Source organism: Dermochelys coriacea, chromosome 5 (genome assembly GCF_009764565.3).
Source record: "Dermochelys coriacea isolate rDerCor1 chromosome 5, rDerCor1.pri.v4, whole genome shotgun sequence".
NCBI lineage: Eukaryota > Metazoa > Chordata > Testudines > Dermochelyidae > Dermochelys > Dermochelys coriacea.
Window position 1 is genome coordinate 3,172,762 of NC_050072.1, and position 23,367 is coordinate 3,196,128.

The 23,367-nt window shown below is 52.6% G+C and overlaps 1 protein-coding gene across 1 annotated transcript in view; it reads right to left on the reverse strand.

Annotated features, from left to right (window-relative positions):
* The window catches only part of ARID3C (AT-rich interaction domain 3C), a 166,060-nt gene that overhangs the window by 137,265 nt on the left and 5,428 nt on the right, over positions 1-23,367 (reverse strand). The window contains exons 3-5 of the mRNA XM_038403066.2: positions 21,588-21,654; positions 4,670-4,776; positions 2,047-2,537 (exon numbers count right to left, since the gene is read on the reverse strand). Of these exons, the coding sequence (XP_038258994.2) occupies positions 2,047-2,537; positions 4,670-4,776; positions 21,588-21,654 (665 nt within the window). The remainder of the gene's footprint in view (positions 1-2,046; positions 2,538-4,669; positions 4,777-21,587; positions 21,655-23,367) is intronic.

Consider the following 23,367-nt stretch of genomic DNA (forward strand, 5'->3'; position numbering starts at 1 on the left):
GGGGCATCTTCAGCAGCCCCCCGCTCCAGGTTAAACGTTTGAATATCTTATTTTGTATTGCATTTGTAGCCTGTGTCACCACTTGGATGCATGATTTGTATCCATGATTTATCCCTGTCATATAAGACACTAGCAACAAACACAGCATCCCGAGCCCGGCGCCCCCTGAGCCTGGTCCCCAGATGGTCACACGGGTCACCTGCCCCTAAATCTGGCACTGGCCGCAGGCTAGGCTCTTCCCAACAATTGGACCACTCGCCTGAGCAAGGATCCCTCAGAAGAGCAGCAGGTTTGGCCCTTGCTGTCCACCAAGTCGAGGGTAACATAACATCCAGTTACAGAAATATCCTTTTATGCACAATTCCCTATATTCCTCCTGAAGTTAACGAGACGAGGCTGTGTACTGTATTAACCAAAGCATTCGCTCTATCAATGAGCTATCCGGGCCTTGAGAACAATAGGCCTACGGGACAATTAACCGGGAACAGGACCTTCCTAACTCAAAAGAGCGTTTGCAGTTTTACTGGTGGGATAAACAGAAGGAAGTTTGGGACTGGAGATATTTGAGAACAGCACAGATGAGGGCTCTGACCCTGCAAACACTGGGGAGGAAGGACTCCTTGGGGAGAAACAAATATCGGTACGAAGCCCTGCACTTCTAAACAGTAGGAATTTTGTCTGCATTTCCGGGGTTGGAAGTGTCACACCAAGGTCTCCAAAGTGCAAGGTAAAAAAGCGTGTTGTCATCATACGATCATGCAAACTACAGCAACATAGACAGAGCAACGGGGAAATACGTTCCCTGATGGGGAAGTCCCTGCATATTTAGAGGCAGGGAGCAGCCAGTTTAGACAGCGTATTACTCTAGATTCACCTTCCATCACCAAACAAGTCACTGAATTTCCCTCTCCATTCAAGTCAGTGCGAGGAAGCTTTCCCAGCCACCCCAGTGCCCTCCCCGGACAAGAAAGGACCCCCTGTTAGAGAGACTTCCCTCTGCATTGTGCAGTTTGCCCCCACATCTTGTGCTCCAGCTGGCATCAATGGGGGCAGACTGCAGGGAGCAGGAAATGCAGAGTGGTGGTGGAAGTGGTGGCGTAAGCTGGAGAAGCGATGTTACTCCTGGGGCAGGCTGGAGGGGAGCTTGGGGCAGGGCAGGAGTGGCTGCTGGGGCAGGCACTGGAACAGGCTGGAGTGGCTATTTTGAGCAGAAGGTCTCTGGACATGGTGGAGGGGTATCACCTGGGGTGGTGGAGCTGCTGGGACAGTTATTGGAGCGGGTATTTGGGGAGACGGGCAGGATCTTCGGGTGGAATTGGGGCAGTGATTGGTGAAAAACATTGCAGTGGAAACTGGGGGCAGTTCTCAGGGTGGATATGGGGGAGACAGGAATGCTCTGGAGGGATAATGAATGGGGTGGAGTGCTACTGAGGTGGATATTGGGATAGGGATCTCATGGCCGGTGAAGGATATTGCTCCAGCTAGCGGGATTGTTACTGGGGTGGGGGACGTGGGAGCAGGAGGAAGGCTATCACAGTCGATACTGGGTAGTTCTTTGGGCGGATGAGTACTGGGGCGAACTGGGGGATATGTGGAAAGCTATTGGGATGGAGGGTATTGAGATGGAGTGGGAGATATTGGGGTGGGGAGTACTGGGAGCAGGGTGAGGGCATCGAGGCAGGCTGGGATATATGGGGATAGCTATTGGATGGGACTACTGGGGAGATGAGGCCAGGGTGTTACTGGTGGGCTCTCCAGTGGGTGGACAGTTATCGGGACAGGGCGAGGGATAGGCTACCGGTGGGGGCGGATACTTGGAGATGAGGCCGGGGGGGTTACTAGTGGAATAGCTGTTGGGATGGGGGACCCCGGGGCAGGAGGGAAATAGGGGGGTAGCTCTCTGAGTCAGGGTACTGGAGGGTGAGGCCCAGGCCCTTGACATGGGGACAGCTGTGGGGGTGGCTCGCTGGGGAGCAGTGGGGCTGGCCCGGGGGGACTTGGGGGCGCTGGATCCCGGGGGAAGGCGCCCCGGGGGGTGGCTCTTACCTGCTTGAACTGCTCCTCGTAGGTCCACTCGTGGTGCTGGGGCGCTGGCTGGCGGGGCGGGGAGAGCGAGCGGGCGGGCTCCGGGCGCTGCGGCGGGTACCGGCCGCCCCCGCCTCTTCCCTCCAGGTCCTCCTCCTTCTCCTCCTCGCGGTCCGGGGCGCCGGGTCCCGGCGGGGAGCCCCCCAGGCGGCCGCGGGGGGCCAGCCCGCAGCGCACCGCCGCCTGGTAGTGCTGGATGGCCAGCGCCTGCTGCTGGACGCGGCTCCCCACCGCGGAGCGCAGCTGCCCCGGGCCGGGCTCCGCCTGCCCCGCCGCAGCTTCTCCTCCACCCGGGCCAGCCGCGCCGCCTGCTGCCGCTGCAGATTCTCCATCACCGCCTCCAGCCGGAGCCCGCCGCCGCCCGGGGCCGCCAGGGCAGCGCCGCGCCCCGGGGAGCCGCTGCCGGCGCCCGGCATCGGCTGGGGCAGCGACCCCGGGGAGGAGAAGGCAGCCTGCGGAGAGACACAAGGAGAGTGGGGGGTGGGGGTGAGTGCCCGGCCCGAGAAGAGGGGATGAGGGAGGAGGGGGATGAAGGGGAAGGAGGAAGGGAGGAGGAGGAAGAGGGGGATGAAAGGGGAAGGAGGAAGAGGGGGAAGAGGAGGATGAAGGGGGAAGGAGGTTAGGGGGATGAAAGGGAAGGAAAGGAGGAAAAGAGGGGGATGAAGGGGAAGGAGGAGGAAGAGGGGGATGAAGGGGGAGGAGGAAGAAGAGGGGGATGAAAGGGGAAGGAGAGGAGGAGGAAGAGGGGGATGAAGAGGGAGGAGGAAGAGGGGGAAGAAGGGGAAGGAGAGGAGGAGGAAGTGGGGGATGAAGAGGGAGGAGGAGGAAGAGGGGGATGAAAGGGGAAGGAGAGGAGGAGGAAGAGGGGGATGAAGAGGGAGGAGGAAGAGGGGGAAGGAGAGGAGGAGGAAGAGGGGGATGAAGAGGGAGGAGGAAGAGGGGGAAGGAGAGGAGGAGGAAGTGGGGGATGAAGAGGGAGTAGGAGGAAGAGAGGGATGAAGAGGGAGGAGGAAGAGGGGGAAGGAGAGGGAGGAAGTGGGGGATGAAGAGGGAGGAGGAGGAGAGGGGAGGGGGATGAAAGGGGAAGGAGAGGAGGAGGAAGAGGGGGATGAAGAGGGAGGAGGAAGAGGGGGAAGGAGAGGAGGAGGAAGAGGGGGATGAAGAGGGAGGAGGAAGAGGGGGAAGGAGAGGAGGAGGAAGAGGGGGATGAAAGGGGAAGGAGAGGAGGAGGAGGGGGATGAAGAGGGAGGAGGAGGAAGAGGGGATGAAAGGGGAAGGAGGGAGGAGGAAGAGGGGGATGAAGAGGGAGGAGGAAGAGGGGGGAAGGAGAGGAGGAGGAAGAGGGGGATGAAGAGGGAGGGGGAAGAGGGGGAAGGAGAGGAGGAGGAAGGGGGATGAAGAGGGAGGAGGAAGAGGGGGAAGGAGAGGAGGAGGAAGAGGGGGATGAAGAGGAGGGGGAGAGGGGGAAGGAGAGGAGGAGGAAGGGGGGATGAAGAGGGAGGAGGAGGAAGAGGGGGGAGGGAAGAGAGAGGAGGAGGAAGAGGGGGATGAAGAGGGAGGAGGAAGAGGGGGAAGGAGAGGAGGAGGAGGGGGATGAAGAGGGGGGGGAAGAGGGGAAGGAGAGGAGGAGGAAGGGGGGATGAAGAGGGAGGAGGAGGAAGAGGGGGATGAAAGGGGAAGGAGAGGAGGAGGAAGAGGGAGGGGGACGGGGGGAGGAAGGGGGAAGGAGAGGAGGAGGAAGAGGGGGATGAAGAGGGCAGAGAAGGCCGGGGGGGGAGCGGCTGAGGCAGAGAGGAAACCCCGGACAGAGGACGGGAGCGGGGCGGAGGGGGGCAGGAGGGCTGGGGGGGCAGCGGGGACCCGAGAGCCGGGGCGGGCCGGGAGAAGCCGCAGCGCGCGTCGCCCCCTCGCTCCCCGCCGGACTAACTCGGGGCGCTGGACGCGTCTCGCCCAACTTTTGCCGCTGCCCGGCTCCGCTCCAGCCGGGGGCCCCAAGCCCTCGCGGGGAGCGGGCGGCGGCTCCGCTGCCCCGGCGGGAAGTTTGCAGCCCGGAGCCGGGCTCCAGCGGGGAGATCCCCCCGCCCCAGAGACCATCCCGGCGGATGGGCCAGGGAGGAAGGGGAGGGGGAGACGGACGCAGGAAAGGGAGTTTCAGGGCAGGGAGAATTGAGACGGGGGGAGATGGGGCGCGGGGGGTCCCCACAAGCCCCCCGGCTCCAGCTCTGGAGGTCCGGGAGACCCCCCCCCCAGTTCCGCCCGGGGCGGCCAGACCCACACGCGATCCACGTGCAAGCCCGGGGGATCCCCCCTCGCTCGGCTCTTTATGAATGATCAGACTCGGGGGGGGGTTCGGGGGGGGGCTGGGAAGTTGCAGGACGTTTGACTTGATGCAGTTTCCACCCCCGCCCCCGAGTCCACTTCCACCCCCCACCAAGCAAAAAGCCCAACAACAACTAAAAGAAACCAAACAACAACTGCAACCCCATTAACACCCCTCCCCCCGCCCTCCCCAGCCGCGAGCCGGAGGTAATTTTTCTGTCAGGCATTAGAAAACATACAATTTCCTTTAAAAAAAAAAGCTTACCAAAGCAGATTTCGTGTTTTCCACCATGCTTCCTTCTCTCCCACTGACTGGTTGCCCAAGGGAGCCGGGGGGGCGGGGGGGGGCGGGGGGCTGTATAAATATAGATTTAAAAACAATCGGATCTGTGGCTGTATTTTTATTCTTCTGGCGCTTTGCTGGTGCGCTGGGCCCCCGGTCCCAGCATGGATCAGATTGTTACAAATATTTCTTTTATTCTGCAGCTTGTGGTAGCAATGAGGGGGGTGGGGTGGGTTTTTTTTCCTTTTTTTTTTTTTTGCAACAAGTGGCAGGCAGAGGCAGTGTGACCCCTTCCACCGAGAGATCAGCCCTCTCTGCTCCCCATTTGCTAGCGACACGTCAAGGGAATGATAAATAGAGAGGGCAGGGTTTGCTGACAGCCAAAGGGGGAAAATGCTGTAATACTTCCCCAGCAGGGAGATCGCAGAGGAGGATAAATGCTGCACAGTGATCAGTGCATTTCTAACCTACTTCTGGGCATTGCTCTGTGTGTGAGAGATCTTTCCAATCTGCAGAGCGGGGCTCAAACCAGTGCATTTCCAGCCCAGGGCTCTGACATGGGGGTGCGAACACATGTGTGCATTTCCAGCCTAGTGCTGTGTGTGTAACAGGGTTCACACTGGTGCATTTGCAACCGAGTGAACTGACTCTGTGTGTGAGAGATCATAAACTCCCTCCCTGGGTATCTGCTGTCTTTCAAGGGCTGTCCAGTCATGGACAATCCATAGACCAGACTCTGTGGCATCACCATACAGGGCGCCTGAAAACTGCATTTCTGCCATACCTGACACAAAAATGTGATCATTCCATGCCTGTGCATGAAAGAGAGTGGGTGTGTGTGTGCGTGGGTGTGGTTTATTTAAAAGGATTCTCAGTGACAGGCACATTCAACAGGAGAAATGTTACTATCAAGGCTTGATATCTTCATCTACAAGACCCATGTTTCCCTGTCAGCAGGGGAAATCACTGCAATTTACACAAAGCCTTGGGATAAGTCCTCCTGACATCTGCACATATGCCGTGTGCCACTGACAGCAGAAAGGCCCCCAGTGATTTTAAATCAGATGCACTTCATCCCATCAGTGAGCTCCAGCCGTAAGTGATTAGCAGTGCATAAGTGTGAGGGGCAGCAGGTTGAAAAGTTAACATCAGAGCTGGGGACTGGGGAGGAATATGTATCTCCTGTGCCCGATATAGAACTGTGTCAAATCACACAAAACCCACACCCAGAAATATCAGCTGCCTCAAACCCACAAAGCCAGGAAATTCACAGTTACTGCTGCAACTTTGTCCTTAACCTGGGCCTAAAGGCCATTGTTTGCTGCACATAGGATTGCAGGATGTTTTGAGGGTTTTTTTTTCCTGGAAGGAATCTCTCAATCTCTCTCTCTCACACGCACACGTCTTAAATTTTTGTTAATTTACTTTTCTTACGCAGATTAGAAAAATTCCACCCATCTAGTTCCCTATCTGCAATTCATCACGATATGATGCATTCATCATCGCATTCATCACGACAGCATCTAAGCACTGCTGACAAAGGGCATCCACATTTATCCCAAAGACAGAAGTGCGTTAGCCGTGATCAAGAAAGGCTAGGTTCTGATCCTGGGAGGGGATGGGCACCTTTCAGAACCAGGGCCAGTAGGGCCCAATCCTGCAGGCCTCACTGGAATAAGGGCTGCAGGACTGAGCACCCACGTTATAGAAATCCACAGAAGAGAAAGAAAACCTCACCTTGACACAATCCTTGCAGCTTTATTTCTTCTTCTTTCTACGTTTATGGCATATTTTAATGCACACACACACACACATAAAATATAGATGGGGGTGGGAAATCTTGTTGCCTTTGATCATCTGCATGGATCTCTCAGATGCAAGAGATCAAAGCAAATAACATAGTCCCTGATCCTGCAATATGCATATGGGTAACTTTATGTGCCACTGATTGGTTTAAATATTTCCAGGATCGGGCCCACCCTTTTGCTTTTATAGCTCCTTTCAACTGAAGATGTCAGGTGCTTTGTTAGCATTCATTAATAGAACCCCACAACACTCCAGGGAAGCAGAAACAGTCAGTGTTATTCCCCCAGATTCACAAATGGGTAAACTGAGTCACAGAGGTGAAGTGACTCACTCAAGGGTGGACATGGCCCTATCAGACAAGCCTACTGAAACCAAATAAGAACAGCAGCAGGATGGGACTCATGGAAACCTAGAACCAGAATTTCTGCAGTCTAGCCTGCTGCTTTAACCACTGGTCCACACTCTCTTCCCTACAGCTGGAATATTACACAATCAGCTGCAGAAGACACAGTAAGTGCATCTAATAAGTTCAGACAGAGGAGGATGATGAGACATGGTATTATCCAACCTCCTTTGGGGTGTTTACATCTGAGATAAATACCAGAAACAGGAAGAGGAACCAGGGTGAGCAGGTGGTCTCTATAACATCTCTCTCTCAGAAACAGCTTTCCCTGGGCATAGGGACAGCTGGTTACTGTAGCTCCTTACATCCCCTGACTGATCACTCTTTCAGGAGGTTATTTTTCCACTCCTGAATTCCCAAAATGGCAAGGCTGTCATGTGAGCAGAGCTCAGGGATGAGGAATGGCTTCAACACACTGATGGTTTTAAGGGCATCTAATTCAGCTAGAACCATACATAAATCAATGGGCTTACAGCGTGGGAATGGCAGAGCAATACCCCATCTGCAAAGCTCAGGGCCCAAATTGATCTCTCTCCTTCTCTATCCCAGCACACCCCACTTTCTCTCTATACATCAATCCCCATCCCATTTATCTGTCCATCCATCCATTCCCATAGCCCTTTATCTGTCTATTGCTTTCCCCACAAACCCCTTCTATTTACCCATCCTTCCCATCCATCCCTTCTATCCATCCATCCATCCATTCCCACAGCCCCTCTATCTATTCATCTCCCCAATACACCTCTATTTATCCATCCATTCCTTCTACCTATCCATCCATTCCTAGACCCCCCATACATCCTTTCCCATCTAATCTATCTATCTATCTATCCTTCCTTCTTTCCTTCCTTCCTTAGCAAGGCACATTTTTTATCTCCAAATGTCAATCTGCCATTTTCCCTCCCTCTAACACAACCCGAGCCATTGTGGTGGCCCAGGAGGAGTGGTTACTTCTTCCATTCGTCTTGTGGATGAGACATAAAACCAAGATTCTGTCCAATTGTGGCAGTTGAATATCCTCCCTGGCACTTTCTCCATACAGTGATTCCCCCAGTCCTTGGCAGTTTGGGCTGCTATGATATGAATAGTTTTATTCATACAACACCTTTCCTCTGCAGGTCTCCAGGTCTCTTACAGACGTTACCCCCAGAATCCCCACAGCTCCAGGGTGAGGCAGGACAGATGGGGAAAAGCTAGGCCAGTGAGAGAAGGAGCGACTTAGGTTCACAGTGAGTTAGTGGCACTAGAATTATGAACAGTGCTGAGCACTCCTGACTGGTAGGGTTATGTGTGCACCACTAAACAATCACCAGTCCCGTAGATTCTGCCTCCCCAACTTCCCTGCCGTTTCATTGGGATGTAGTTTTCATTTCTTCTTCTTGGTGTGCGTTGTTAAATAGCTGTTGTGCAGCACCCCAGAGGCACCTGCATTTCAGTGGTGGATGAGGTCAGTCCCATAGGTATGGTATAAAAGTGTTTTGTCTGAAACACACTATAGAAATGTAAGATAATTATCTTTAAGGAATGGGCCCTACTCTGTTCTGAGAATCTCACTGAAGCCCATGGGCCACTACTGCTCTGTGACCGTTGTGAATCTCAGATCTGCTTTGTCCCATTCTGGGATAGATATGAGTCTCAGAACTTCTTGCCACCTGGGCAGGGCTAGGAGAGCACGGAGCAAAGCTGCGGCTTGCATCATACCACGGAGAGAAACAGGCTTCACAATCTGATGGTGCTAGAGTCAGGACAGGAGTCCAAAGAGACGGACTAAAAATACCAAATCTGCTTTGAACACGGGGGGTCAGATAGGCGCTGTACGGGGAGGGCTGCCCGCTGGAACCCACAGATTTCACGACTTTCTGCACAGACTAAGGAGCACTGTGCATCATGCATGCCCATGGCTGTTGTTACATGTCACGTCACCAGGAAATTGCAGAGGTCAGTCTCCTTACGTATCTGCATGGGTCAGGCTGGGAGGGGCTTTGTTGGGGGGAGGGTCTTTTACATCTATGAGCGATCATGAAGCTGTGAGTCGGATGGTGTTGTCTAAGCAAGGCAGGCTGCAGGCAGGTGCCGTCCGAGTTTCCCCCTGCACCGCTGTCTATGTTGCTCACTGGCAGCCCACTCTGCGGTCCCAATCCTGGGATCCCAGCACAGCTCTGCTAATCCACCTCCGCCCGCCTGACCGACCTCATCCCTGCTAGCCCAGTCCTGGGACACCCCTACAGGGCTCTTGACGCACCTCCGTGCAGACCAGCAGCAACCCCCACTATTCCCGGTCTCGTCCTGAAGAAACATTATGATCCGGGCTGAACGGCACAGTCGTTTGGTGACAGTGACAAGTATCCAGCATGGACTACCTTGAAGCAACATCACGGTCAGGTGGCCACTAAATCTGAGCCCTGAGCTTCACAGGTGAATGGGTTTTTTCATACCCCCTCCCCTCTGCTTCTTTGGGGCCCTGGCAATGATCCTGGCTGACTAATATCATGCAGATGGTGAACTATCAGAAGCAAATCTTCAGTGCCTGTGCAACTGTTTCTCTGTGGACAGGAGATAAACCAGCTGTAGGCCACTCCGTTTCTGTGGTGTACTGGGGTGTGCTGCTTTCTACTGATCATGCACTAGGATGGGGTATCAGGACTCTTGGGTTCTATTCCTGGCTCTGTCACTGACTCAGTGTCTGGTACCCAGACACCTAAGGACTGGTTGGCAGAGATGATGGGCCTTAGAGTCTGGGTGCGCAGCATCTCTGAAAATCAGGCCTGAGGAGTCTGAGTCTGGCATTCAAAATGAGTGGTCACTTTTAAGAATAGCAACGTTAGTGTATCTGTGCCTCAGTTTCCCACCTGTAAAACAGAGCTATCAGCACCTGCCCCAGAGAGCTTGGTGGAGCAGCCTTTGTCCACACGACAAGCTCAGCAGATGAACGGGACTAGCAGAACTGTAACCAATGTATAGCTAGCTAGGAACTGCATCATTGTCACTCTGCTGCAACTTAGAACTTCACACCAACAGTGCGGCTAGAACCTAGATCCTCCTACTCTGACATCATTCCTACCACTCAGGCTGAAGGAAACTCACCATGAGTTGCTAGCAGCATAGGGCCTATGACACACAATTGATTGGATCTGCTTCCAGCCAACAGAGAGCAGTCTCTCTCTCACTCACACGCACACATCTTTCTGTCTGTGTCATTCATTGTTAGCCCTTAGTGCTAACGCTCAGTATGAAACTCTAGGAAGATCTTAAATAGCTACAGGTGATTAGAGTCTGCCGTGCATTTTATATAGGCCATATGCACTCAAGAGTATGTAGGGATGGTCAGGCATATAAAGGCATATAATATACAGATTCCAAGGTGAGATAGGCCCATTGCGATCATCCAGTCTGACCTCCCGTAGAGCCCAGGCCAGGGAACAGCCCCACACTCATTCCTGGAGCAGAGCGTTTACACAAACATCCCACCTTGATTTTAAAGTGATCAGTGATGGCAAACGAGTATGAATTTCCAAAGAGGCTTTTGTTCTGTGCTGTTGGTACTGCCTGAGTTCCTTAGTGGTGGTTTCCTATTTCAGAGCTTCATGATAAATGGACACGGTGCCCCACGGGCCCCTCTGTTTGTTTGTCCTGTCACGTGGCCTGGGCCCAGCTGATCTGGTAGTAGAAGAGCTCCCATTCCCACCCCTTCTTCCTCAGCCCTGGCCAGACTTGTCCAGGAATCAACTCCCTTACTAACAGAGCTATATGCCTTACTCCCGTGTCTTGTATCTTTGTACACGTAGCCCTGGAGTCTCTCTCCTGGATGGGTGAGGAACACACAAGGGCCGGGGAGGGCAAAGGAAAAGCCCATGTGATTCGTGTGTCACACATTCAGTTATTAATCATATTTGTTATTTCTTTAGATTTATAAGAACGACCAAGAGGCGCCTAAAAATAATCGTCTGCTTCGTACAATAGCAGATTGTTAGCGACAGAGGGCTTGGTGGTTGTCACTCAGCTACTCATCCCTACCACGCTCCCCTGGCTACTTTGTTGGGGGGCCAGTGACAGAACTCAGACCCTCTAGCTGGGAAAGCTCACAATGCCTTTACAGTACCTGAGCTAAAGAAGGATCTCTGTTAGCCGTAGAGGGACTAGGACACATACCTCAGCAGTTTGGATTCCATACACTGGAGAGCAGCGGTATACACGTCCATTGAAAGACTTCCAATTGCTCCAGTGCCTTCCAATGAAGGGCTGCAATGGGCTTGGCAGACACTCCTGTGAGGCAAGTCAATATTGCTATTCTAGTCTTCCAGAGGAGCATAAGGGGATGCTGACTGACTTGGACAGGGTCACGCTAGGGCTGCCAACCCCCCAGGATTGTCCAGGAGTCTCCAGGAATGAAAGATTATGTGCTGTGATGAAATAGTCCAGGAATACGTCCCACCGAAACTGGCACTCCTGGTCACAAGGAAAGTTAGCAGTGGAGCTGGGAACAGAACTCAGGATTCCCAAGTAGCCACCTGCACCTTGCTCTGATCACTAGGCGACACTCTCCTGGCACTCCCTAAAATTCTTGCAGGGCTGGCATCTCTAGCTCAGGGAGAGGGGATGACAGAAAGAGCTGGGGGGGAGGAGGAATATATGCTAATTTTTGATTACTTGGAACACTCTCCATGTGGGGCCCAACACTGAAGTCAGTGCAGGTGGGTGTAATAAGCCAGGCCTCTTCCAGTGCTCTTTTGTGGCAGGAAGGTGCCCTTCAGGTTCCCAGTGTCAGTTTCCCCTTCTCTCAGGGTACCTCGAGCGGTCCCCCCCCCCCGAAAGATCAGAGACTCAAACAGAGCAATAATGCAACCAACATCCACCTGCCCTGGGCTGATAAAAGTCTCATGTCCTGCCTGAGTTCTTTCCCAGACCCCCTGCCCCTCCTACGGTCTGCTTCTTCCTTCACCCCAGACTGATGGGCCCAGGTGAACTTAATGCAGTCCCCTTGTGCGTGTGCATTATGGCACAGCCTTTAATGCCACGATCACACACCAGTTTTCCCACCCAGGGCCCTGGATCGTTCAGTGCCCAGGATGGACCGTGATCTGGGCAGGAATCAGGGTTGTGTAGCGAGGGAGCTGTCGGACCCCTGCCTAGGCAGAAGGCCCTGTGCTGAACACAGCAGGGGACGGCAGGAAGAGAAAGGTCAGTTTGGTGGTTAAGGCGGCTGAACACTGCCCTGAAGAACCGGATTCTCTCCCTGCCTCTGCCCCAGCCTTGCTGTGTGATGCTGGAGAAGTCACTTAAAGCAAACTTTTCACAGGTCACTAATTGTGTGAGCCTCATTTTCTGGGCTGCTGACACGAGACCCTTGGTCATCTGCAGAACATGGGCAGCTGCAGCTGAAGTCAATGGGAGCTGAGAGCATCTGAAGTGCTTGGAGGAATCAGGGCCCAGGTGTCTCCAACTGGGCACCCCAAGTTGGTGGACGCTTTTGGCCTTAACCTTGCTGTGCCTCACTTTCCCCTGAGTAAAATGGGGATAATGCCGCCTCCCCTCCCAGGGTGCAGTGAAGACGAAACAGTGAATGTTTCTGAAGCACTCAAAAAGAACAGGAGGACTTGTGGCACCTTAGACACTAACAAATTTATTGGAGCATAAGCTTTCGTGGGCTATTGGATGCATCCGATGAAGTGAGCTGTAGCTCACGAAAGCTTATGCTCAAATAAATTTGTTAGTCTCTAAGGCGCCACAAGTCCTCCTGTTCTTTTTGCGGTTACAGACACGGCTAACACGGCTGCTACTCTGAAACCTGAAGCACTCAGACGCCAGAGCAACGGGCTCCATAAAAACCAAGAATGCTGTCTTCAGAGCAGGGCTTGAATAGTGGGCAGAAAACAAAGCCTGGGAGGCCACACACCGAACCCCAAGGAGAAGATAAAATACTGACTAGCTGCTCACTCAGTGAGCACCAGCCGTCCTGTGCACCGAAAGAGGCAGGGACCTGGGTCAGATAAAACCCCTAGTGATCACACTATTAGCGACTGTGCATATGACACAGAATACAGACACGGTCAAATATATTTTGCCATAGGACCGTACCACCCAAAGGCATCTGTTGTCTTCAACCCATCCCTGTAAAGAACTTGTCCAGTAAATAAGTCCAGGAGTTCAGCTCCACAATCAGACATGACAGGGCGTGTCCGGCGGGGCTATTAACACATGTCTCAGATGCCCTGTGATAGGGTCGCAGGGCTAAAGCCAACTGACTTCAGATGCTCAGAAACGCAGAAGTGACCCCCTCCCACTATGCGCGGCTGGGGGGTTTGCAGAGCTCTTATGCTGACGGCAGAAGACTTGCCCTAATGAAGACATATTACCTAACAGGATTTCTTGTCTGTGTGTGTTACTGTGTTGCATGCGGCTAAGTGGGAGTGTGGGCAGGTGTCAGTGTGAATGAATGTCGGGGTGCACATGTGTGTGAGTCTGTCAGTGGGGAAGAGTGGGAGATTTTTCCCAACAGGGCCCCACTCCAGCACAATAATGCCCAGTGGTAGGCGTTTGTATCCTGCGGAGAAGTATAGGTCCTAGGACACTTAGGGAGTTTGGATGGAGGAACCAGTCTCCCTGTCCCTAGCCATGCAGGTTCTCTGGTGTCTTCTGTGTCTTTGGGGTCTTATTGACTAATGCACAGTGGGTGTAGGAAAAGGATAGTGGTAAACCCTACAGCCTCTACGGACCTGCAGACCATGCCACTGACCGCCAGCTGTCCGCTCCAGATGTGGCCCTAACACCTGCAGCCCTGAGGCCCAGCGAGAGATGCCACATTCAGCCCGTCCGCCTCTCCTGCACTGCTCAGACCCAAACCCAGAGTTGCAACGTCTGCAAACAGATGAGAAAGAGACGAACATTTCTGTGTCATTCAAAACATGTGCAAGATTTCCCCCCCGTGAAAAAATTTGAAACGAAACAAAATTTTCATTTTAAATACAAAAATAAGAAGTGTTCCCCCCCCCACACTTTTAAAAACTCTCCCGGCTTGTTTCTCTTCCACTGGAAAAGATTTTTTAAAAGTTTTTAAAAAATGAGCGGGGGACCCTGAAACATTTCAAAACAAGGAAAATTTCTGACCCAACTGAAACTGTTGGTTTTGGTCAAAAAGTCATTTCTTGTGTAAAACAAACCAAAAAACCCCAATCAGCCTCAAACTCATCATTAATAGAATAGCAGCCAGTTCTACTCAGCAATCGCTTGCTTCTGTAGGCAGGGAGCACTGGGCGAATGCAGGGTGCCGGGCGAAGGCCGGGAGAAAGTGTATCACTATGGTGAGGTGCAGGGGGCTGGAAATAGCACACGGCAGTGCATAGCAGATAGGTTTGGGCAGGGGAGAGAAGGTATTTTGAACTCCTTCAGCCTCTGGGATTCCTCTGTGACCCTCATCCTGGGAAACACAGTCAGGAAAAGGAGCTGCTGGGGTGAGTTTTTGCAGGCTTAACAGAGGCAATTCACTCAGTGAAAGGCATGGCAGGTGCTCTCACCCTTCTAGGGGCTGGTGCCCATAAGCAGATAAGAACCTATGATCGCTGCTGGCTAACTGGATTAGTCCTTCAGCTCTGGCAGCAGGGGCTCATGCATTTAACACTGAAGGTGTTGGGTTCAACCACTGCCAAGGGCCAAAGCGGGGCTGGTGACTACTCTGTATTATTTGGACTGAAAGTGGCAGTCACGGGCCAGGACCCCAGGGGGCGGGTGCCGCGCAAACACAGAACGAACAATCCCTGCCCCAAAGAGCTTTCAGGCCCGTCCGCAGCAACTCTGAAAACCAGGCTCAGCATGTCCCAAAGGGGGCCCCCAAAACCACCAGCTTGGCTTAGATAAATCCAAGGGGGTGCAGCCCGTGTACGTCAGTGCTGCGGGTGGCCCAGAGATCCCGTCCCTCTCGCCCCTCTCACTCTATCCCAGCTGTAAACCTGTCAACGGTAGAGGGGCTCACACCAGAGCCGGCACCTATTCCACAGAGCAGCAGAAAGGTCGGGGTCTAATAGTGACACCTACTGACAGGATGGGGACCGGCCCTGGAACATCCCTGCTAACGGCTGGAGCCAGGCAGGGGCCGAGACAAACCCTTTCCTGGTGAGGAAGCCCTGGGGTAGAGGAGCTGCATGAGAGCATGGCAGAGACCCAGATGGAGGATGACGTGGGACCAAAGGGGCTTTGGGTTGGTTATTGGAAGGAAGTTTAACTAGCGTCTAAGCTGAGCTGGGAAGTTCAGATCTGACTCCATCAGACTGAGTCTCCCAGAGCTTGGTCAGACGCGAGGGTCTGGACCAGAAGCTGATCCGATGTAACACGGCAATGACAGATACTGCACGTCAGCCACCCGCACACTAACAGCTGCAGATGCACTTTCCCCTGGCAAGGGTTCAAGCACTCAGGGACCACCGTTATGGGGCCATAGGAGTGCCCAGATAGACAGAGAGGAAATGAGAGCAGCAGAACGGGGCCATTATCTCAAATGCCTGGACACCAGCAGGTACAAACGTGTCTATCTGTCTGTCTGTTTTAAAAGGACACGCTCCAATTAAAATTCCTGGATTAGCACCCTGCTGTTCATTCTCTGGGTTACTAATCAAAGGGACACGGTTTAAACCCTCAGCTCCTCGCCCCTGGCTCAGTGAAAGCAGATGGGTCACTTTCACTTTTATTCCTGTCCCTGGCTGTCTGGCCCCAGCATCCGGCTGAAATGTTTGGTTTGCAAAGAGCAGAGAGGAGGGCTGAGACCCAACCCCCATAAAACCTGTGCTAATTGCATCATTGATGTTGCCACAGCACCTAATGGCCAAAACCAGGCTTGTGCTGGGGGCTGTACCCACAGGGAATAAATTATAGTCCAGGGGTGGCCAAACCGGGGCTCGTGGGCTGCATGCGGCTCTTTTATAGTTAACATGCAGCTCATGGAGTCCCCCCACCCCATTCTCCGCCTACCAGACTTGGGGGAGGGGGAGCTCAGGGATTCTGCCCTGTGGCGGGATGGGGCAAGGGGCTTCTCCCAGAGATGACCAGTGCCTGCTAAGGGGGGGGGGAGGAGGGCACAATTTAAAGATTCCCCCCATAATGGCTTCCCTCCCAGGCATGCCCCCCTCTAACCCTCAGAGGCCCCTCCCTGCAGCTCCCAGGTGTTTTACACTGCCCCATGGGTGCAGCTGCCAGCTTGCTGGCTTCAGTAACTGCCATGCAAGGAGAGGGATAGGCTGCACTATGTGACTAAACGGGGCCGGCAAAGCCTGGCAAAAATTGGAAGGGGGGCACGTGATCCCACATGACCCCCCCATGTATCACCTCTGGCTTCTGCCCAGCGGGGAGGGGGTGTCTTGGGGCTTCAGCTATTACACTGAAGCTCTGAGCCCTGGCAGGTGCGCCCTGGCTCTCTGAAGATTGTTGTATGTGGCTCGGAGGGGCAGCAAGTTTGGCCGCCCCCTGGAATAGTCCATGACCCAAGGAACTTCATGTTACATCCCTGAAAAAAATCAAGGGAATATTTCCAATGACTTTAGGTTTTGTACAAATATTTTAACTGGCATTGCCCAGACACTGTCTCGTATAAGATCCATTTACCTTGACCCCTCTCGAGCAAAGGCGGCTTCTTTAAGATGTTTTATGACCCCACCCCCGACAGGAGAGTTCCCTGCATGGCTGAGAAGAATTCTTCTGGTGACCTAGCTGCACCTACACCCGGGGTAGGGTTGACTTAACTATGGTACAAAATGTTCACAGCCCTGACCAACGTAGCTAGGTCGAGCTAATGTTAAAGTTGAGACCAGGCCTAAGAAGCTACAGGTTGTAGACTGAGCAGAGATCCTGTAGATAAATATCACAGCTAAACGCCATATGTTGATAGATGCTGTAGGTAAATCAGTAGGTAGATACCGCAGTGAGATAGATAGACACTGTGGATATACAGATACTGTAGACGGAGGAGATTGAGAGATACACTAGATATATAGATACCACAGAAAGAATCTGTAGATAGATGGACCCGTTAGATAGATAGATCCTGTGGGCAAATCAATAGCTGCCTTTGCCTAGAAAGACAGCAAGACAGAGAGAGGTGCAGAGAGAATGTGTTTTGATGGGGAGCATCATGGATTTGTTCTTATCATGGGTTTGGATCAAGCACTCACATAGCTCATGCCCACTGGGCCTAGGGCTGGCTCAGAACCAAACCGCAGCAGGGCCTGCTCCGTGTCCTCGTCTCGCAGCCGGCTCATATTTCTGTGATGGGCTGGACTCTGAGGCAATCAGCAAATTACCAGCTAAAGGAAAACTGATCGATAACAGTTATTTGGACTTTTGAAAACCTCGATAAAGTCCCGCGGAAGAGGCTGTTGAGGGCTAAGTATAGTATTCCTGGCGGGCAGGGGTAAAGTTCTGCTGTGGGTCAGGCTGTGGTTTAAGAAACAGAGAGCCACGATCACGAAGCAATGAATTTGTACCGTGGAAGAAGGGTAAGGAGGGGGATCCCAAGGTTCTGTACTGCAACGGGTGCTGACAGGTGAGCAACACTTGGGGACAATGCAAAATTCTTTAGTTTAGTCACATGCAATAGAAACTCCAGGGGCACTGGAAGGAAGCATTAGCAGAGGTCTCACAAATGGATACTACCCAATTCCTATACACAACAAAAATTCATTGCATGACCAGTCCTAGGGCAAGCCAGAGCAACACCATAAATGGCTGGCTGGTATGGGAGATGGTGAATCAGTAGGTGCGGCTGCAGCACGATGAACAAAGATACTGCCATCCAGTTGAGCGGTGACACCAATGTCCTGACTGCTCATCAAAGCACCTCCGGTGTCCCCGGCAGAGAAAAGCAAGGCTAGCACCGCTAATGCTAATGACTTGCCCTAACCCTGCTTAGCTTCCGAGGCAAAGAGCTGGAGTCGGTGGGAGGTGCAGGACTGGTACAGTCACTGTCTTGGGTCCAGCTGCAGTCTTTTGGTAGCTGTCACACTGCTGTCCCGTTGGAGCCAAGTGGCTAGTCAAAGTTGGGGGCCCTGGGCATGTTCTCGTTGGAATAAAAATGGATATATTTTCTTTGATACAATCTTGTTCATTTACAAGGAATGAATCAAGTCCTGTACCTCTGAATGCAGAAGGAAGCAAGGACACAAAGGAGCAGTTTCTTAGCTTACCAGTCCACCAAGCCAACACCAAGCCGAAAAGATCTCTCTAGCTTTTGCCAGGGTCACACTGGATATGTCTACACTGCACCCTAACCCCGGGCTCTAACTCCGGTTTGAGCCCAAGTCCCCACTCTGTCCACACGCAAATCAGTCTGATTCAGGTCAGTCAGCACTCAGGACCCTGCTAGGAGGATGGGTCAGAACCAGAGTTCAGCCTGGACTCAAGCCAAGCCCTGTCATTCTGTAGTGTGGATGCAGGACAAGCCGCAGACTGGAGTCAGAAGGTCTGCATTGCACAGTATGGATGTGCATGGCAGTGAACCCAGACTTACTATGCAGTGGTGAAGCTTGAAAACACTGAGTCCACATGCCTGGGTCCCACAGGCCTGGCTTTACAATGAAGTGTGGACACCGCTGAGTGCACGACCGCCGCTTGGCTTTCTTGCTTTTTTACCCTCTCCCAGTCTTGCCTGGTCCCAGTTACTTTCTGGGAGCCCAGAGACACACACATGCACGTCTAATCCCAATAACCAGGCAAGCTAGTTCCCATGGTGCTAGCTTCTGAGCAGACTCTCTGGAGAAAGGGGTAAACAGTGAGCTGGCAGTTTGCAGATGACACAAAATGACTCAAGATAGTTAAGTCCAAAGGAGACTGTGAAGAGTTACAAACGGATCCCACAAAACTGGGTGACTGGGCAACAAAATGGCAGATGAAGATCAATGTTGATAAATGCAAAGTAATGCACAATGGACACATAATCCCAACTCTACATTTAAAATGATGGGGTCTAACTTAGCTGTTACCACTCAAGAAAAAGATCTTGGAGTCACTGTGGATAGTTCTGTGAAAACATCCACTCCGTGTGCAGCGGCCGTCAACAAAGCGAACAGAATGTTGGGCATCAATAAGAAAAGGAGAGATAATAAGACAGAAAATCTCATGTTGCCTCTATATAAATCCATGGGACGCCCACACCGTGAATACTGTGTGCAGTTCTGGTCACCTTGTCTCAAAAATAGATAGATTAGAAATGGAAAAGCTGCAGAGAAGGACAGCAAAAATGATGAGGGGGATGGAACAGCTTCTGTATGAGGAGAGACTGGGACTGTTCATCTTGGAAAAGAGACGTCTAAGGGGGGATATGATGGAGGTCTATAAAATCATGACTGGGGTGGAGAAAGTGAATAAGGATGTGTTATTTACTCCTTCTCCTAACACAAGACCCAGGGGGTCACCCAATGAATTAATAGGCAGCAGGTTTAAAACAAACAAAGGAAGTATTTCTACCCACAATGCACAGTCAACCTGTGGAACTCCTTGCCAGGGGATGTTGTGAAGGCCAAGACTATAACAGGATTCAAAAAATAATTAGACAAGTTCCTGGAGGATAGGTCCATCAATGGCTATTAGCCTAGATGGTCAGGGAAGCAACCCCATGCTCTGGGTGTCCCTAAGCCCAGGTGCTGTGAGTGGATGAGAGGGGATGGATCACTCGATAATTGCCCTGTTCTGTTCATTCCCTCTAAAGCACCTGGCACTGTCCACTGTCGGAAGACAGGACACTGGGCTAGATGGATCATTGGTCTGACCTGGGATAGGCATTCTTATGTTCTCTTTGGCCTTGTTTTAGGTCTGGCCCCTTCACTTCACTCTTAGGATTATCTTAAATGGAGGACTTATTCATGCCTTTGCTTGAACAAGATTTTGACTCCAACTCATGCCAAGGTTTCACCCAGCTCACAATAACACATGTACACAACAGACGTTGAATCTATTTGGGTTGAAACGTTATTTCACTCAAGTGCAGATAGATCAAAGTATTTCTTATTCTTATCGAGGTAATATTGGTTACAAGGTGCAACAGAGTCACCCGCCTCCCACATACTCCCTCATGGCTCAGGGTGATCCTGCAAGTACCCTGACTCAGTTTACCCTCTTCAGTACTCCTTGAACTATTCCACATAGTCCAAAAGGTATGAGACAAAAGTCCCCTGCTGGGTCTACCTTGAGTCCAAATAAACTCAAAAATATACTTTCTCCCCTCTCTCTGCTCCAGCCTCTGGCTGCCACTCCAACTCCTCGAGTCCAGAGTCCTCAGCTCAGACTGCATCTTCGCTTCCAGCCACTGCTTTGTCCAGCCAGCTGCAACTTCCCCAGTTCCTATCCTGCCTGGCATTCCCAGCCCCGAGCTGGAGAGCTGAGCTCCCTTTCCAGCGAGTACCCCAAGAGCCTGTCGTCTTCTCTTCCTTCCATCCCCAGGCCTGGCTTGAGTTAATCACCTGACCTCATTTATTATTACCCATCAGGGAGGCCCCAGCACCGGGTGACAGCGGGCTGCTGGGCTGGGTTCTGCTGAGGGAAGGTGAGGGGCTCCCTCATCCAATGACAAAGGAAGAAAGGTGGAAACGCCTTGAGTGAACGTGAGCCCCAGGAAAGAGAAACGATGCTGGTGATGCTGTTACAATTCTGCATACAAAAGGATAAACAACTAAAAGCCACTACACAGTCAGGACACGGCTCACTCACGCACCCGTCACCAGCCCTGTCTAAACACAGCTAACACACCAGGCCAGCTGAAAGGCGTCCAGGGTGCCTGGCAACAGGTAGAAGGTGTAATCAACCCGCAGCCTGGCTCTGATCCTCGTGCCCCTCTGAACCCCAGGTCCTGGCACCATCTTGTCCCAGAATAGACAGTGGTCTAGGAAAAGCAGCACTGAAAATCAGAGTGAGAGGAATGAACCAGGGGACAATCGAAGAAACGGTGGACGGTTGTGGACAGCACTGCTTAGGCCTGGCATGCGTGGGAGCAACGCACTGTGGTTAGTCGCTACGTGGCCACGCAGACCTGCCCGTGCAAGTCCCCGGAGTGCTTAGGGCGAGGGGGTTCGGCCAGCAACCTCCAAGCCGGGAAGACAGAGTCACCCCCTGACAAATGCCCGTGGCAGGAGAATGTGGCACCTGGGCACAACCGCCACAGAGCTGCCTTGTAACCGGTCAGGAGGGGAACAGCCCCTGCCAGGACAGCAAGCGATATAAAAAGGGGCAGGGAGGGGTCTGCCCAGCCGCGGTGGTCAGCACATCCAGGGCTTCCCTGGGGCACTGGTGTGAGTTGCTCGGTGCTGTGGGGAGCCCCTGGTGCCACGGAATAGAGACACCCTCCACCCCACATGATAACAGCTAACCCCTCCCCACTCCCGCCCGGACTGTCCCCCGTTTACCACGAGCAGGGGGCTCTGCCTGAGCCACGCCCGGAAGCTCGCAGGGGCTGGCTAGCTAGGAGAGCAAGGCGGAGGACAGATGGCGCCGGGACGCACTCACGTTTTGTCACAGAGCAGGATTGGGGTGTTTCCTCTCTCTTTAATCTGGGGCAGCGCCAGTCACAGGGAGCTCTTTACAGGACGCACAGTAGCGGCTGATCCAGCATGCGTGGGCCTCCCCTCTGGTGGCGAGGCATCTCTGGGGAGAAAGGAAGAGGGCTCTTCTGGGCGAAGCTTGGAACTAGAGCACGGAGAGGTGGGTTAGTTGCTGGCTCACCTGAGCTGCCGCATGATGGGGCAAGTCACTCTCTCCTCCTGCTCGGCTCCATGCCTCAGTTTCCCTCCTACATGTAAAATAGAAACAACGTCACAAACCTCCCCAGCTGAATTCGACGAGACTCTATCAGCATGCCATGCTATGTAGGCGGCGGTAAAGAGAGGCAGAGGATCTGACCCAGCCAGCACAGGGTGATACACTGGCTCGGCTCCCTGTTCCCCATGCCTGTCGTGTCTGTTCCTGTCCTGCTGGCAGGCGGCTCTGTAACGCGAGCCCCCAGTGCCGTTCTGTGTCTGGGTTTCCAAGAGGGAGAGGCATGAACGAGGAGCCCGGACTCCTGGGTTCCACGCTCAGCTCTGTCACTGCTTCAGTGCATGACTTTGGGCAAAGCCACTATCCCTTCCAGCCGCTGGTCCCCCCACCTGTAAAATGGGGCCAGGCTTGTGACACCAAACGAGTTACCAGCGTCCTAGTGCTCAGAGACCCTTTTCTGGAAGAAGTCTGGGGTGGGGCAAGGCTCTGGGCTTCATAAGTGGGGGGACCAGGTGAAGTTTGAGGGCTGGGGTTAGACAGGAGGTCAGGCTATGGTCTGATGGTGCCATCAATGCCTCGTGTAGCACCTTCCCACCCAGCCGAACATGCGGCTTAATCTGCTGAACAATGCGGGGTACAAAGGAATGGCCCTTGCTCTTGTGCTGATGTCTTCCCCCCCCGACAGCTGCGAATGGGATCCCCCTCCCCGTGATCAAGCCATTGACCCACAATCTACGGAAAACACTGTCCAGATTGTTCACACTAATGTTATTTAGCAGCAATATTTCCATAATAAAAGAAATCAATGAGCAAGAGAAAAGACCTGTCCGGGGCTTTGATTTTCTCATTTTAATGGCATACTTATTTACTCCCACCGGCATGCCATTGGATTTTCATTACGCTGCCCTTCGCTGTAAGTGGAGCTGTATTGATATGAGCTGCTGACTTCAGCGGCCTTCCTGCAGACACAAATTAAAAATTACTCATATTCCTGAACAGCATCTTATGCTAAATGACCAAGACCGCAGAGCGCACGGAAGGATAGTTATCGCAGAGTGAGATGTGTTTGTGAGGCACACGATCAGTCTGTGCACACTCACACACACACATTCTTCATCAGCACAATGACTGTACACATGTAAAATCTATGTGTGTACAATCATTGTGCAGACGTAGAATGAGTGTGTGTGTGTGTAGATTGTATATGTGTAAAATCTATGTGTGTACAATCTTCCCCGCACACACCCTCAATCATTATACACAGATACATTATTACACTCAACATACACACACAAAATATTCTAAACAAAATAGAGCTTGTGGTAACAACCCCACACACTGTGCAATGTGTTTGTCTACACGGCGTGTAATGTACCCTCGCTGGGCCATTGGAGAGTGATATAAACACACTGCTCATTGCCTAAATGGAGGACATAGTCCCATGGTTTCAGAGTAGCAGCCGTGTTAGTCTGTATTCGCAAAAAGAAAAGGAGGACTTGTGGCACCTTAGAGACTAACAAATTTATTAGAGCATAAGCTTTCGTGAGCTACAGCTCACTACTGAGTGACCAGCAGGTCCTGTTGAAGGGCTGTGCAACCCATGGGATCTCTGCCAGATCCTAGAGAGATCCCAGCCGTGCGGTGGTGCCATAACACTCGTGTCAAGGTGCCGTGGCTGCTGTGACGCCAGGGACATCATCTGGCTCAGGAAAACTGGGCCATGACTATGTGAGAGAAACTTAGTCCA